The sequence below is a fragment of the Chrysochloris asiatica genome, unplaced genomic scaffold (assembly GCF_000296735.1).
Source record: "Chrysochloris asiatica unplaced genomic scaffold, ChrAsi1.0 scaffold00027, whole genome shotgun sequence".
In the NCBI taxonomy this organism is placed as follows: Eukaryota; Metazoa; Chordata; class Mammalia; order Afrosoricida; family Chrysochloridae; genus Chrysochloris; species Chrysochloris asiatica.
The window spans coordinates 8,292,425-8,308,718 of NW_006408545.1; the positions used below are offsets into that span (position 1 = coordinate 8,292,425).

The following is a 16,294-nucleotide window of genomic DNA, read 5'->3' on the forward strand; positions in this document are numbered from 1 at the left end:
GACATCAGCAATGATATCCCTCATTCCACGGCCTCTTCTGAATCCAACTTGAACCTCTGAGAGTTCTCTGTCAATATATGCTTGCAGCCATTTCTGTATTACCTTTAGTAAAACTTTACTCGCATGGTTATGAAAGAGATTGTCCGATGATTTCCACATTCCGTTGGGTCACCTCTCTTTGAAATGGGCACAAATACGGATCTCTTCCAATCAGTTGGCCAGATAGTCGTACTCCAAATTTCTTGGCAGAGATGAGTTAGTGCCTCCAGTGCCGCCTCTCTTCAATTTTTATTCCATCAATTCCTCGTGCCTTGTTCTTTGCCAATTCCTTCAATGCACCTGGGACTTCCTCCTTCAGTATCATTGGCTCTTGATCATATGCTACCTCTTGAAATGGTTGAACGCTAACCATTTCCTTTGGTACAGTGACTCTGTGTATTCCTTCCATCTTCTCTTGATGCTTTCTGCATCTTTCAATAATTTGCCTAGAGAATCTTTCAATAATGAAAGTTGAGGCTTGAGTTTTTTCTTCAGTTCCCCCAGCTTGAGAAATGCTGAGCGTGTTCTTCCTTTTTGATTTTCTGATTCCAGATCTTTGCATGTTTTGTTGTAATATTTGGCTTTATCTTCTTGAGCTGATCTTTGAAATTTTCTGTTCAGCTCTTGTACTTCCTCATTTGTTCCATTTGCTTTAGCATCTATCTCTATGCTGGAGAGCAAGTGTCTCTTCTGACATCCATTTTGAACTTTTCTTTCTTTCTTATCTTCTTAATGACCTTTTGCTTTCTTCATATATGATGTTCTTGATGTCATCCCAAAACTCATCTGATCTTTGGTCTTCAGTGCTTGATGTAGCAAATCTGTAATTCATATGATCCCTAAATTCAGGTGGGATATATTTAAGGTCATATTTTGGCTCTTGTGGATTTGTTTTCATTTTCTTCAGCTTCAGTTTCAATTTGCATATGAGTAATTGGTGGACTGTTCCACAGTCTGCCCCTGACCTTGTTCGACTGATGATATGGAGCTTTTCTAGCTTCTGTTTCCGCAGATGTAGTCAATTTGATTTCTATGTATTCCATCTGGCGAGGTCCATGTGTATAGTCATCTGTTATGCTGTCTAAAGAAGGTATTTGAAATGAGCAAATCATTGGTTTTGCAGAAGTCTATCATGCGTTCTTCAGCATCAGTTGTATCACCAAGACCATATTTTCCAAGTACTGATCCTTCCTCTTTGCTCCCAACCTTTGCATTCCAATCACCAGTAATAATCAATGCATCTTGATTGCATGTTTGTCAATTTCAAATTGAAGAAGTTGGTAGAATTCTTCTATTTCATCCTCACTGGCTTTAGTGGTTGGTACGTAAACTTCAGTAATAGTGGTATTAACTGGCTTCCCCTGCAGGTGCAGGGATATTATCCTATCACAGACAGCATTGTATCTCATGACTGATCAGGATATGTTCTTTTTGACAATGAATGCAACACCATTCTTCTTCAATTTGTCATATCCGGCATAGTAAACCATGTGGTCATCAGGTTCAAAATGGCCAATACCAGTCCATTTCATCCCACTAAGATATTCATGTTTATGCATTCCAGTTCATTTTTGACAACTTCCATTTTCCCCAGATTCATACTTTGTACATTCCATATTCCGATTTTCAATGGATGTTTACAGCTGTTTCTCTACATTTTGAGTTGTGCCCCATCAGCAAAAAAAAGTCCCACAGGCTTTTCTCCAATGGGTTTTACTCCATTCGCATCATCACAGTCAACTCTACTTTGTGGCGGCAGCTCTTCCCCAGCCGCATTTTGAGTGCCTTCCAACCTGAGGGGCTCATTTTCTGGCTCTATATCTGACAGTGTTTCTCTGCTATTCATAAGGTTTTCATTGACTAAATATTCGGAAGCAGTTTGTCATTCCTTCTTCCTAGTCTGTCTTCATCTGGTTGCTCATCTGAAACCTGTCCACCCTAGGTGACCTCGCTGGTATTTAAAATACCAGTGGCATAGCTTTCAGAATCACTGCAACTCACAAACCACCACAGTACCAGAAGCTGACAGTCGAGTGGCAGTGTAGTGGTTATGAATTGGGCTTCTAACCTCAAGGTCAGCAGTTTGAAACTACCAGCTGTTTTGTGGGAGAAAGATGACGCATTCTGCTCCTGTAAAGATTTACAGCCTCAGCAACCCTGTACAGGGTCGCTATGTGTCAGAACTGACTCCACGGCATACCACCCTCAACTAAATGCTCTTTTAAGTATCTTGTGTTTCTGTCTGGCTATTATTCATTTATTTGTTGTAGCATAATGATTTCAACTAAATCTACATTTTCTATCTTTAACAGAAACTACAAATATTATACTCACAAACATATTTTATATTGGGTAACTTATTCTCTGGTGATGATACATTTTTAAGCCATAATAAACGAGTGGGAAATAGGATGTGGCTGAAAATAAGGGTTTGGTGATGTGAACTGGACAGCTCTTGGAGTCTCAAACTCAATAATGTAGTCCCTGACTTCTGATTTCTTGGAGTTTCAACAAATTGCACTTCTGACCACAAACTGTACTTATGACTGTCCTTTTTTGTTTTGTTGTAAATCTTTTTGTTAGTAAAATACATTATAGACAGTGTTGCATTGTGTAATTTGCTAATGTTATTCTTAGATGTTCATTTGCAGATGTTTATATGTAATATCTCTGACTCCCAAAGATAAATAAAGACCAGATTTATAGAGACAGTTATAATAACAGGCAATAATAATGAAATCAATAACAAAGACAAAACTGAAGTATTTGACTAATGTTAAAACCAATTGTCAGAAAAGGAGCCCCATTTTACGCTGGGGACTATCTATAGAGGGGGTTTCAAAAAAGTTCATTGAAACATGAGTTAAAAGATAGTGGAATTTTTCCATGAACTTTGTGTCTTGTATCCCAAGCCAAGCTCTTCATTAGCATCCCTAAACAGCTCCACTTGTTACAAGCTCATCGAAAGGTCCTACCAGCCCCTTAGTATCACGTAAAGAAATTCTTTGTCAACTTTGGTCCCCAAATATAATTGCCAAGTCCTAAAAATGTTATTTCTGAAACCTCTCTGGAATCCACTTACTTCTATTATCATAGGTAACACCACTCTCTTTCCCCTTCAATTGCCTGATTCCTATTTGCCCTTCAGGCTCCAGCTGGAAAGCCTTCCCTAAAGCTCCAAAGGTGGGTAAAGCCCTCTATGTCTTCCCATCTCAAACCATACTTCCCCTTAACAGTTTTTGTCACCTGTGTTAACTACTTCCTATTCATTCATATCTTCCAGAGATAAAAAGGTCCATAATTTGCCCTTAAACTTTTGTGTTCCTAATAACTTGCATAATACCTAAAACAGGGTTAGCATTGAACTTATATAAAATGAATATTTACATGTATTTATAAGTGAAAGTTGTCTTTGGTTGATATCAACCTATGAAAACACCAAATGTTAGTATAATAATGGTGGTGGTCGTGGTTACATGCCATGGAGTTGGTTCCGACTCATAGTGACCCTGTACAGGGTTTCCGAGGTTGTAAATCTATACAGGAGCAGAACGCCTCATCTTTCTCCCGTGGAGCAGCTGGTAGTTTCAAACTGCTGACCTTGCAGCTCACAGTTTGATTCGTAACCACTATGCTACCAGAACTCCCTAGTATAATAATGGAAATAAATAACAATTAACCCTTACTGTGTGCTATATTTGTTATTAAATTGCTAAACTGTAAATATTACATTTAGCCAAATTTACAGATGAAGAAGCTGAGCTATGGAGAAGTTAAGTTGCAAACTCAAAGTCACACAGATCTAAATGGGATGGAAATACAGGCAGTCTGCCTTCAGAGACCTTGCTCTTAATTCTAGTAAATATTGCCTCCCACCACTAACACTACTACTGTTCACTGCAAAGATTAAAGAAAGTAGCTTTAAAGGTGAATAAAAATGAAACTTTGTTATGGCTAAGTGATAGAGGGTACATATACGGTCATGGTGAATAATGTAAACCAATGGTGCCAAATTCAAGGGATTAGTGGGTAGGCAATACCAGGTGCAGAAGGAGCACTTCAAAGAACAGGCAATCCAAGACTCATTGCTGAACTACTTAAGATGTCAAATCCTGATGTTCCTCCTTCCAGGCTCCAAGTGGGCCAAAGGTACAATACCTATGTGATTACAGACCAAAGGCTGACCAAGGGCAGGTCTACAGAGTGAAAATGAAGCCAGATAAATGTGCGCATCCACAGTACATAGAGCAACAAATTAAATTCAAGGGTATATGCAGACTCAGGACTTCTGCTCTGATAAACTTAGATTCCTAAGTGAAAGATAAGTTACTCATTCTCTTATTCCATATCACTTATTAGTGTCTTTGCACTAGGTATAAAGACCCTCCGGTTTCAAAGGAAAAATGGGATGATGGTGTGAATTCAGTAAGTTTTACATCAAGTTGGGGAGACAAACAAATAAACCAAGAATTACAGTGCAAGAGAATGTCTTGTAAGAAGTATGCATACGGTCCTTGAGGCATCTGAATCACAGCGGCCAGGAATAGGGTAGAAAATTGTTTTGAAGGCTTCTAAAAAGTGTCTCTTGTGCTTCTTCTTGAAAATGTATACCACTGGTCAGAAAACCAGGTAAGCAACCTAGTTACTACTACAAACAAACTAGCTGCATGAAAAATAATAATGGGAATTGAGATGAGGAAGGGGCTAGAATAAATGTTCTAAATAAATAAGGTGGATCATGAAGGCTGCATAGAGTTACAAAACAGGGTGAATCTGGACTCCAGAAAACCGAGAGACCAGCTTGGAATGGTCTGTAAAAAGTCATTACTGCTAGTCCCAGGGCAGAGTTGAAAATGCCAACGCACAGGGTCCAAGTGCATAGCTGGAGAAACTACATGAATACAATGTCACTGTTAGTTTCCAGTTAACAGAAATATCTACAGAACATTAGTAAGAACTTAATATCAGCAAGACCCTACGTTTTCAGTAGTATCAGAATTCAAGAGTTATTTTACCGGACAGATAAAGCTATCTTTTAAAAACGATTGTGAAGCTATCACTGAAATAAAATTAAAAACACATGCAGCACTTGCCAACTTACATTTTCCCCCTAGATATGCGGCAAGGAATGTGCAAACCTTACATATTACATTTGCCAAGTTTTCATGTGAGAAAATGTTAAAACTCAGATTGTAAAGACTGTGTAGAACTTAATACATTTGTGTTACCTTTGTGTGTACTTGTGCGAGTGGGCAGTAGTGGCTCTGAACACTGTCAAATGGGGAAGGGCGATGCCTCTAGCCTTGTACACAGCTCCCTCAGGCAATTCTCAGTGCTTATTTGCATTTAAAAAAAGCAGAACCAACTAGCCTACCAAGTAGTTGCCATGGAGTCACTTCTGACTCATGATGAGTCCATGCTTACTGTTGTTGTTGAGTGCCGTGGAGACAGTTCCAACACATAGCGACCCTGAACAGGGTTTCCGAGACTATAAATCTTTATGGGAGCAGAAACCCTCATCTTTCTCTCACGGAGCAGCTGGTAGTTTTGAACTGCTGACCTTGCAGTTCACAGCCGGATTCGTAACCACTACCACTACGCTACCCGAGCTCCTTGACCCCATGCTTAGCAGAGTGTAAGTACTCTGTAAGGGTTTTCCTGGTTGTGACCTTTTAGAAGCAGATTACCAGGTCTTTCTTTCAAGGTGCCTCAGGGTGGGCTTGAATCACCACACTGTTAGTGTTCAAGCACTTAATTGTTTCCATGACCCAGGGACTCTTTAAAAAGGCAACAAACAGTATGCACAACCTTGGAACAACAGGGCTTCAGAATACAGGGATTGAGGCATGGTTTGAAAGGGTGAAAGAGGGGAATAATGTTAAGATGCTTGGCTGTCTTTTGAATCTTGGTTTCCCTTGCCTACCATTGTGAAATAGACACTTGCGTAGGGGGGGAGGAATAGCCAGAAATATTACGATAGAAAGCTTGTAAATCTGTCTTCAGCCTATAACTGATTGGAATACATTAAAGGGGGCTAGAAATTGCCCAGTGAAAAGATACCTCCTATGGAGTTTGTGCATTGCATAAGACCATAGGTGGAAACCAGAATCCCATCCAGAATTGTCTAAGGTGGGAAATTTCCAATGGAAAGGATGAGTAGACCAGCCTGGAACTGCTAGAAGAACAGAAGATACTTCGTGAAGAAAGACCAGCAGGAACAAATCAGAAACAATAATGGCAGTATGATTGATTACTACAAGAACAAGTAGGCTGTTTGCCGGGGAGCCATCACGGCAAGTGGTCGTGTTCCCTCAGAGCAAACTCCCTTCCAAGACTAAAGACTCAAGGGGAATACATAAGCAGGCATGTGGTCTGGCTGGTGACCACGTTGGTCACCAACAGGGGAAGAGGGGTAAAAAACAGCAATGAAGTTGGGATCTAAGTCCAATCACATTCAATAAAGTCCTGTGAACCCAGGTGGAGACCTGGATGGTCAGCAGTTACGGAATGACCCAGGGACTCCTGGGCCCAGAGGCAGTGACATGGTCACAGAGGACTAGAGAGGAGAGTGAAGCATCCAGCTGACATGAAATGAGGGGAGATGCACAAGACCATCCATACTAGCAGATAGTACCTACTGGACCTGGCTTCAATGGCTGAATGATCAGAACTCGACTAGAAGAAGAAAGAACAGGGAAGAAAAAAAAAAAAGAGTAACCCACTACAATTGCATGAATTTTACCTATATGTATGGATGTAGTAGCTCAAAAAAGGGAACAAGTCTTTACAGCAAGGATCGCTCCCATCCCTTTGGTACACAAGGTTGACAGGGATGGGCAACTTAGACATTGACTACCCAAAATGGAAGGGGGGGTAATAAGGGCAAGAAATGAGTGGCTTACAAGCTTTCAAGAGGGACCCTAGTTCTAGACGGGGAAGGGATAGGTAGAACATTCCACTCAATGATTTCCAATCTGTTGGGACCAGGCTGGCTAAAGGAAACGGGGATAAGACTCTTGTGGTACAATAGTGAATAATTGCCATCAGGACTGACTGTGAGGGTCAGAAATGTGAGGTAGATGTTTTTTTGACAAAAGAAGGGGAATGATTGATTTTGCAGCCCAGGAACAGAAGTCCCTGGGACCACCAAGTGAGAAGAGCAGAGAACGGGGACCCTACCCAGAGAGGCAGTGACACGAGGGATGGAGACAGAGAGGATGACGTGGACAGATGGAGCGGCTAAGGACACTGGACTTTGGCAAGGGAGAGGGGCTTTGTGTTGATGGCCGAGGGGGTGGGGGTGGTGGGGGTGGTCCTGTGGGGTATGCCCTTTGGTTATCTGAAGATGCATGGAGGGGATTGTGACCATTGCAATGAAATGAAATATGATAGAATGAATGTAAAACTGATGTTCTCCCATGTAAACCCAGGTAATTCACAATAAAAACTTAAAAATAAAAAATAAATTAAAAAAGGCAACAAACAGCTAGTCACTTAGAGATAAACTGCCGATCATACCAACACTGAATCTTGGGGTCAAAGAACAGATTCCACAATGAAAATTATGCTTGTATTTCTTTACAATTGTATGACTGCAGTTGGTATGGCGTCCCTGAGTGGTGCAAATGGTTAATGCACTTGGCTGCTGACAGGTTGGAGGTTGGGGCAAACTACAGACACCTTTGAGGAAAGGCCTGAGAATCTACTTCTGAAAAATCAGCCACTAAAAACCCTATGGAGCACAGTTCTACATTGACACACGAAGGGTCGTCTGGAGTTAGAATTCTCTCCACAGCAATTAGTCTATAAACCACACCAAACCCACTGCCACTGAGTGACTCTACAGGCAGAGCTGAACTGTCCCAGTGGGTTTCTAAGGCTTTAATCTTTAAGGTAGCAGACTGCTACATCTACTTCCATGGAGCCAGCCAGTGGGTTCTAACTTCCAACTTTTCCGTTAGCGTCAGAGCGCTTTACCTTGTGCCACAAGGGCTTTATGTTGTTGTTGTTAAGTGCTGTTGTGTCAGTTCCTACTCATAGCAATCCTGTAGAGGGTTTCCTAGGAGCAGCTGGTGGGTTTGAACTGCTGACCTTGTGGTTTGACATCCATTGCTGATTCTACAGCCACCACACCAGACGTCAGCTGTTATAAAATATCAATGTTATCATTTGGACTTTATTAAAAGTCCTTTGTCCTCATTTGCATTTGAAATAGGGTACTAGTTTGCTTGTTAAGAACTGAATAATCACACTCTTAATGGGAGACTGCTGACCTGCACATCTCCCTAAGCTCCTCCTCACACACTTCCTCCTGCCACAGGTCACAAGACATCAATTCAGTAGCTGTGTCCAATCCTCTCTATTTGTAATGATACTGGGAACAACCTGCTGAGTAAATTGCTTTCAAAAAGGAAATCCCAACAGCCAGTTTCCTAACACAAGTGTTTCAGAAACTTTAAGGAATTTGATCTTTGTAAAAAGCCTGTAATAATTAGTCATTTCATTCTATCTCCATGGATCTAAAACAAGGTAATAGGAAGACCATTCTTTAAGTCATAGAATGAAAGGAACAAGAGAAAAAGAGAGGCAAAAAAAGAGTGCAGGGTAAAGGGTAAGAGAAAGGAAAAAACATGAATGAGAATAAGTCAGAGAACTGGAGCCTGGATTTTCTGACAGCCCAGCATTTGTTCCACTTTAATGGATTCCAGGTGCATCTGGGCTAAGTCTCCCAGTCCTCCTCACTATAAGGTCAGGAGAGAAAAACGCCATCTTTTACTCACGTGGCTGTGGCTCCACATGTGGGGGCCCACCAATATCCTCACCCTTTGATTCCCTGCCTTCGTTTGGAATTTTAAAAAGCAAAAAGCCTGTGAAACAGCTGCATTTGGAGCCTAGCAGGCAAGAGCTGAGAAAGGCAGTTATAATTTTCATTGTAGTTTATACAACGATGAGAATGATGGTTCATTTCAATATTAGAATGATGGTTCATTTCAATATTCGGTCCGTTGTGAATGCAAATACAATTACCTTCCTGTCCGGAAGTTCAACTTTCTGTCTTTCCCTCATCCACTTTGCCTGATTTCCTGTAACTAACTGGCTCCAATGCATAAGTGAAATGATTTCTTTCCTCTGTGATTTATTTTCTGTTTGATGATAATCAAGCAAAAATACTATACTAAAAGAGAAAAATAATCCACAACAAAAAATTCTGAAAAACAAGCACCAAAGTGACAGACAGTAGATAAAATGGAGTGCTAAGAAATGGAGTATTAAGAAATAGAACAAAGAATAAAGATGCCTTTAATCCCTATTTTCTATGTAGTAACAAACATTTTAGCAAAACTACGTGGCAGACACATAATGCTAAAACACTTGATATCATTATTGTATCTACTCCTTGGAACACACTTGCCTTGGAGGAATTATTCATATTTTATAAGTGAAGAATGTGAGGCTTGCAGAGATTGAGGAAGCTACCAAAGGACAATATGGCAAAGCTAAGATGCAAGTGTGGGTCTGAGTCCAACAATCATTACATCACCATTCCCTCAGGTTTACAATCTAGAAGAAAGCCAGCTGATCACAATGCATAATGTAACTGTGTCCCATTATTTACGGTATAAGCAATAATATTCCACAATTCTATTTTAAATTTCTTTTAAATGCATTTGCCTTCTCAAATTATTAATGAAATATGATAAACTGATCTGTAGCATTTTCAAATCATCATTAGAGTGAGGCTTTTGTTTGTTTTCATCTAGAGAAGAACTTGCTGAAAACTGAAAGAACTTACTGAAAACTAAACTGTCAAGCTCGGTGGGAGCCATATACCAGTAACTCTGCTGCGAAACACTATATGTGAGGGGGCTTTAAAAAGTTCATAGAAAAATGGAATTAAAAACAATGGAGTGTTTCCATTTACTTTTTGAAGCCCTCTCTTATAGGGAGGCTGCTTGATAGATTTGGTAGCCATTTGATATGTCTATATAGGTAAAATCCTACTGAAGGATTAAGTCAGACTAGGAAAGCTAAAATGTGGCTTGGTGCTTAAACTATACTCTCCCCTTCCCAGGGTAGATTCAGGTTTTAATACACCTCACTTTGGAGATTCTCCACTGAGAGATGCTATACTATTCATTGATTCATTCATTCAGCATAAATCTTCTGGGTGACGATGCTCTGCTCAACCCTGCAAATACACAGGTGAGTGAAACTGATATGGTTATGCACTCAGTGTACATCTGATGTGAAAAGTGGTGCCAGGTAACGCATTACAAATGCACTGTAAGGATGTTTCTGAGAAACTTGTGTGGATACTTCATGAAAACCCCAGGAAAAAAAAAAATTATTGTGGATCTCTGGTTTACGAGTAGTAATTCTCCTATTGCACAACTGATCTGTTTTACTCTCATACTGTTATTGTTGTTGTTATGTGCTGTCAAGTCTGTTGTAACTCATAGCGATCCTGCACAGGGTTTCCAAGGCTATAAATCTCTGCAGGAGCAGAAAGCCTCATTTTTCTCATGGACACTGTAAATTTAAAAATGGACTAAGTTTATTTCCTTTACGGTCAGAAAACTCAGGACTAAATCTGTGGCCCACTCATGGTATGTAAAATGCATTTTTACATTTTACTCTTTCTCCCCTGTTTTCTTGCTTAGATATTTCTAAGTAAAAAAATTTATTTTAAACTTTCTTATTAGTTTTTTGGAGGAACGATGGCAGGAATAAATACAAATAAGCAAGTAAAAATATACAGGCATATTATGAAAAATTAAGAAAGTAATAAGTATGAATGCCTCAAAAAACAAAAAAATCCTCAAAACAAGCTTTGTGGTTTTTAAAAAATCCCTTTTAAGTCTTTACTAGACATGTGCTTTTGTCATTTTCCTATCTTAACGTTCAAATTCTGGCTTGAAAAAAAAAATGAGTTGAGTCCAATTTTTCTTGTAAAGCTGTGTTATGATTGACGGCAGAATGAACCTCCTATAAATAAATGAGGATATGCTATATGCCAACTGGCAGATGTAGAATTTACCTAAGTGACTAAATCACTTAGATGATTTATATTACAAAAATGAATTCACTTTAACAATAAAATAGACTTTCTTTTGTTACCAAGCCCTGCATTTATGATTTCAGTTCATTAAACCTTCTAAAAAATGATTGTATATTAAGTTCTAATTAAGCTTTTACCTAACACTGACCCAACTGCAATCTAGACCCTAGTTCTCATTTTAAATGTTAAAAACCAAGACATTACTTGTGATAGAGAAAATAATTTGCCATTATGTTATGTTAACATAACATCCTTTTAAATTTGATTTCTAAACTAAGCTAAGAACAAGGTTAAATTGCTCCATTAATTCGATCATTGTGGCAAATGTACGAGCATTAACAGAAGGGAGAAGAAGAACAGGTAGATATGTCCCTTGTCTCTGATTGCTGCCCTATTTTCTATGTACGCACAAACACACACAATTAAAGAGCTAAAGAAATGCTGTATGTTGTTATTTTTTAATCACTACCATCGCAAACGGGGAGCATGGTAGCTCCATATGATAAGCACTGGACTTTGAACCACAAGCTACGTGGTTCCAGCCCACAGGACACTTTTTGCTCCTGTGAAGATTTTAAGCCTCAGAAACCATGAACAATGTCACTATGAATCTGAATGGACTCAATGGCACTTAAAAACAGTAACAACCACCATCATGAATAAGGAGCCCTGGTGGCCCAGAGGGTCACATATTGGGCTGCAAACCTCAAGATCAGTAGTTCAAATCCACAAGCCACTCCAAGGGAGAAAGAGAAGGCTTTATGCTCCCATAAAGATTTACAGCCTCAGAAGCCCTATGTTTCAGAAACCACATGCAGGGTCACTATGAGTCAGAACTGATACAACAACATACAACCACCACCACCACATACATCATTATTATCAATTTATCGCGTTCCCTTTCTACTTCGTAGTCCATTGTATCAGTTAATACATAAAAAAGCAGTATACATAACTAGATAGTATTTTCAATTTAACATTTTACAGTTTTGCAATTCTTAAATAAGTGAATATATAAATATGACAGTTAATTCTTTAGTTACTAAATACAATTAGGGAAGAGCTGCCTTCTCAAAGTAGAGTTGGCTGTGATGATGCGAATGGAGTAAAGGAAGAGGTCCAAGGTGCATCGAAGGAATTGGCAAAGAACAAGCCTCCATGAATTGATGGAATATAAACTGAAATAGTTCAACAAACTGATGTAGCACTGGAGGAACTCACTCATTTATGTCAAGAAATTTGAAAGACAGCTACTTGGTCAACTGAAAGAGATCCATATTTGTGTCCATTCCAAAGGGAGGTGACCCAGTGGAATGCAAAATTCATAAGACAATGTCATTAATATCTCATGCAAGTAAAATATTGCTTAATATAATATAAAATGGCTGTAACAGTACATTGACAAGGAGTTGCCAGAGGTTCAAGCCGGATTCAGACAAGGATGTAGAATGAAGGATATCACTACTGACATCAGATGGATCTTTGCTGAAAGCAGAGAATACTAGAAATATTTTTACCTGTGCTTTATTGACTACTCAAAAGTTTCAACTGTATGGATCTTTACAAGCTATGGACAACATTTCAGAGAAGGAGTAGTCCAGAGCGCTTAATTGTGCTCATGAGAAACCTGTACATAGACTAAGAGGCAACTGTTCAAACATGACAAAGGAACATTGAATGGTTTAAAATTAGGAAACGGAAGTGCACCAGGGTTGTGTTCTTTCACAGGTTTCTCATAAGTACAATTAAGCTTTCTGGTGGATTTGAACCACCAACATTGTGGTTAGCTATCCAGGCCTTATCCTATAGCAACACAGCAATACCTATTTTATTCAATATTGCATGGATAAAGCAATAGTCCTCTGGCAAATTTCTACATGTCTTTAATAATCAATAAATGTGAACTTGTTGCAACTATTCATAATATTTTCATTCTTATTTTAAGTTATTTATTCTTCTTATTTTATCATGGAATAAGTCTAATCTTAAGGACAGCATGATCCAAGGTATAATTTATACAGCCTGAATGTTTTGTAATAATAAAATTTCACTATTCCTATACAAAATCTCTTAATGTTATTATGTTGTTGTTGTTAAGTGCCGTCGAGTCGGTTCCGACCCATAGCGACCCTGTACAGGGTTTCCGAGGGTGTAAATCCTTACGGGAGTAGAAAGCCTCATCTTTCTCCCGCAGAGCAGCTGGTAGTTTCTAGTCATGCTTAAAAATCCTCATTATAAAAAGGCATTTTAAAGTATATGGCTTTTTATAGTATATATCTCTTTGCAACACTTATATCAGTATTTCAATTTACCAAAGTCCATTTATGCTGCCTAAAACAAGATGGGCCTTTAAAGAGCAAGTAACCTTAAAGACAACAAAAAGGTTTTTAAAAAATAATGTAAATATGGTAACCAATTTTAATAAAACTGATTCCATGATTTCAAGTGAGTTACTATAATATTTAGAGTCCTGGTGTGGCATTGTGGGTTAATGTGGCAGCCTGCAAAGCTGTTTGAACTGCAAGGTCGGTGGTTCAAGCTCACCAGCTGCTCCTTGGAAACCCTATACAGGGTTGCTATGCGTCAGAGCCAACTGGATGGCACTTAACAACAACAACTATAATAGTTGACAATTTCCATACATGTCTTAGTTTCTTTTCTTTTCTTTTGGTTCCAGGAATAGAATTAGTCAAAGTTAATTTGAATTTATCAGAAACTATTACATACATGCCTATGCTTTTAAATACACCAGATATTTCACCCTTTAATATTACAAACTTCAAAATGACTATATATTCATCAAACAAGAAGCTAAGGATGCTTGCTTGTACAGTACTTAGTGCTTGGGTGCTAACCAATAGGTCATCAAGCAGTTCCAGCCCAACAGTTGCTCTAGAGGAGAAAGAAGTGGCAGCCTGCTTCCATAAACCTTATAGCCTTGGCAACACTATGGAACAGTTCTACTTTGTCCTGTAGGGTCCACTATGAGTGTGCATCAACTAGAACGCAATGGGTTTGGGTTCTGGGTAACAAGAAGCTACAAAAATCAGCTCTGACATGGATTTAATGTCAATTCTTCCATAATCTTTTTCATTAAGAAATTCCAGAAAATCTTTTAGACACTATAATAAAATAGTATCCTTAACCATATGGAAAAAAAAAAAAATTATCAAGGAGATTGCACATCATCCTCTTCATCCTAGTTATTTCTAATATTTGTACCATCCAGGGATATTCTTTGACATCTAGGGAGCTGTAATGCACCACAGCACTAAATATACTCAGTGATTATTTTCAAAGAATTTAGAATCATTTTCTAAGTCAGACATATACAAATAGCAGTTTATTTAACTTAAAAAGAATATTTCAATAATTTGTGATTTTTTTAGTGTAAATGAACTATTAGTAACTATTACAATACATTTTAAGTAAAACTACCCATAGTAGTTTAACCAATTTTTCCGTTATCATTTTTGGAAGCAGATAAACATTATTGTAAACAAGCAAGTGTAAGCTAGTCAGAAGGGAATAGGAAATTTGTTTGCATATCTTGAACTTCTGAAAGTAAACTATTAAGTAATCAGAATTCGGTAATTTTGGAGAAGTTTCTGGTTTTTGGATAGAATTGTATTTATAAACTGCTAGTCACTTCAATTGGTGTCCCTGTGTGACACTGCAAGAAAAGCTCACCAGGTTGGTTTCAACTGCAAGGTCAGTGGTTTAAAAGCACCAGCTGTTCCTTAGAAACCCAATGCAGGATTGCTATTAGCTGGAAACAACTCCAAGGCACTTTTAAGAACAACAAGTCACTTCCATCACATTCTCTTTGACATAAAAGACAAATAAGGCTTAACTGATTGACGTCTCTTGCTGGCACAAAGCTTCCACCAGCTTCCAGTCATAAAAAACCTAACACCAGATGATGGTAATATATGATTATTCATCATGGTGAAAAAATTCTCAACAATCAAGATAATACCCCTTGCAATTTAGTAAATTATTTTTCCCTTGGTTAGTCTGTATCTAAATATTTTCCTTCTAACTTTAAACATGGAAGTAACAAAGTCTTGTGAATCTTTTAACCATTCATAAATCACTGGCAATTCTAATAACGAGTAACCTCCCTGCCCTTGTATGCCCAGAGAAACCAATCTGTCAAATTCTGCCCTTTGAATTCCTCTTAGTACATATTCATTTCTTTAACTAGTAAAGTTAATATGGTAATAAGAAAAAGACAAAAATCTACCAACTAGGCTGCGCCGCCATCCTCTCCATATAGTCTTTGGCCATGTCTCGAGCTTCAATGTTCTCAGGATACAGCACACAGAACATTGCCAAGGCACCCAAGTTGTTTCCATAAATTTCATTCCAGCGGGCACTGTAATCCTTGGGATCCCAGGGAGGGAGGTACTCCAAGGGGCTGGATAGCATGGTGTGCACAGCCTCAGTGAGTCGGGCTGCAATGTGTTCATGAGTGCTGGAGGCCCTGATTCGGAGCTCTGCCACCTCAGCCTTAGAGAAGTACAGCATTGGGTGGCTGTCGTAGTTGGCATTTGTGAAGGGGATCATGACTCGTGGGTCCTCGTCGGTGATATAAGCTGACACAAAGCCAAACAGATATATGAAAAACACACTGGGAGCCCCCCGTGTGTGAGTCCTCATCGTGGCATCAGATCTCCAAATCTCCAAGGCAGCCAAACCATCTTCGAAAGATCCTATACGAAAAAAAAGAACAGATCAGCCACAGAAACAAGGCACAGTAGGAAATATATGGTGGGCAGGGACTTCGCTTCCTTGATAAAACTGATACTGCTGGGCAAAAGGCCAAATATTGACAAATAAAGCTTATAAATTTAATCTTTGGAAGTCAACAGAAAACATGCATTAGGAAGAAAATAGCACTTGAGAAAATTTGCCTCAGTAAAAAAGGGCCGGCAATCTATTTCAGAAAAATCAGACATTGAAAACCATGTAGAGCACAATTGTACTCTGACACAGATGGGATCGTCATGAGTCGGGGTTGGCTTGATGGCAGCTGGTTAATGAACTTGACTAATCACACATGTATGAAGTGTGTAAAACTAAACTTAAGCTTGGTAAAAACACTGTTAAAGCAGGGGGGAAAAAAACAACCCTCTCCTTGACATTTTTCTTGTATTTTCTCATGCAACAAAAGTCTAGATTTTATTTTTATAG

General features: G+C 38.9%; 1 protein-coding gene across 1 annotated transcript in view; it reads right to left on the reverse strand.

Annotated features, from left to right (window-relative positions):
* DSE (dermatan sulfate epimerase) overlaps positions 1–15,811 on the reverse strand; it is a 53,519-nt gene extending 37,708 nt beyond the window's left edge. Inside the window, exon 1 of the mRNA XM_006839911.1 lies at positions 15,345–15,811. Coding sequence (XP_006839974.1) covers positions 15,345–15,760 — 416 coding nt within the window. The 5' untranslated portion in view covers positions 15,761–15,811. The remainder of the gene's footprint in view (positions 1–15,344) is intronic.
* Between the last annotated feature and the right edge of the window lie 483 nt (positions 15,812–16,294).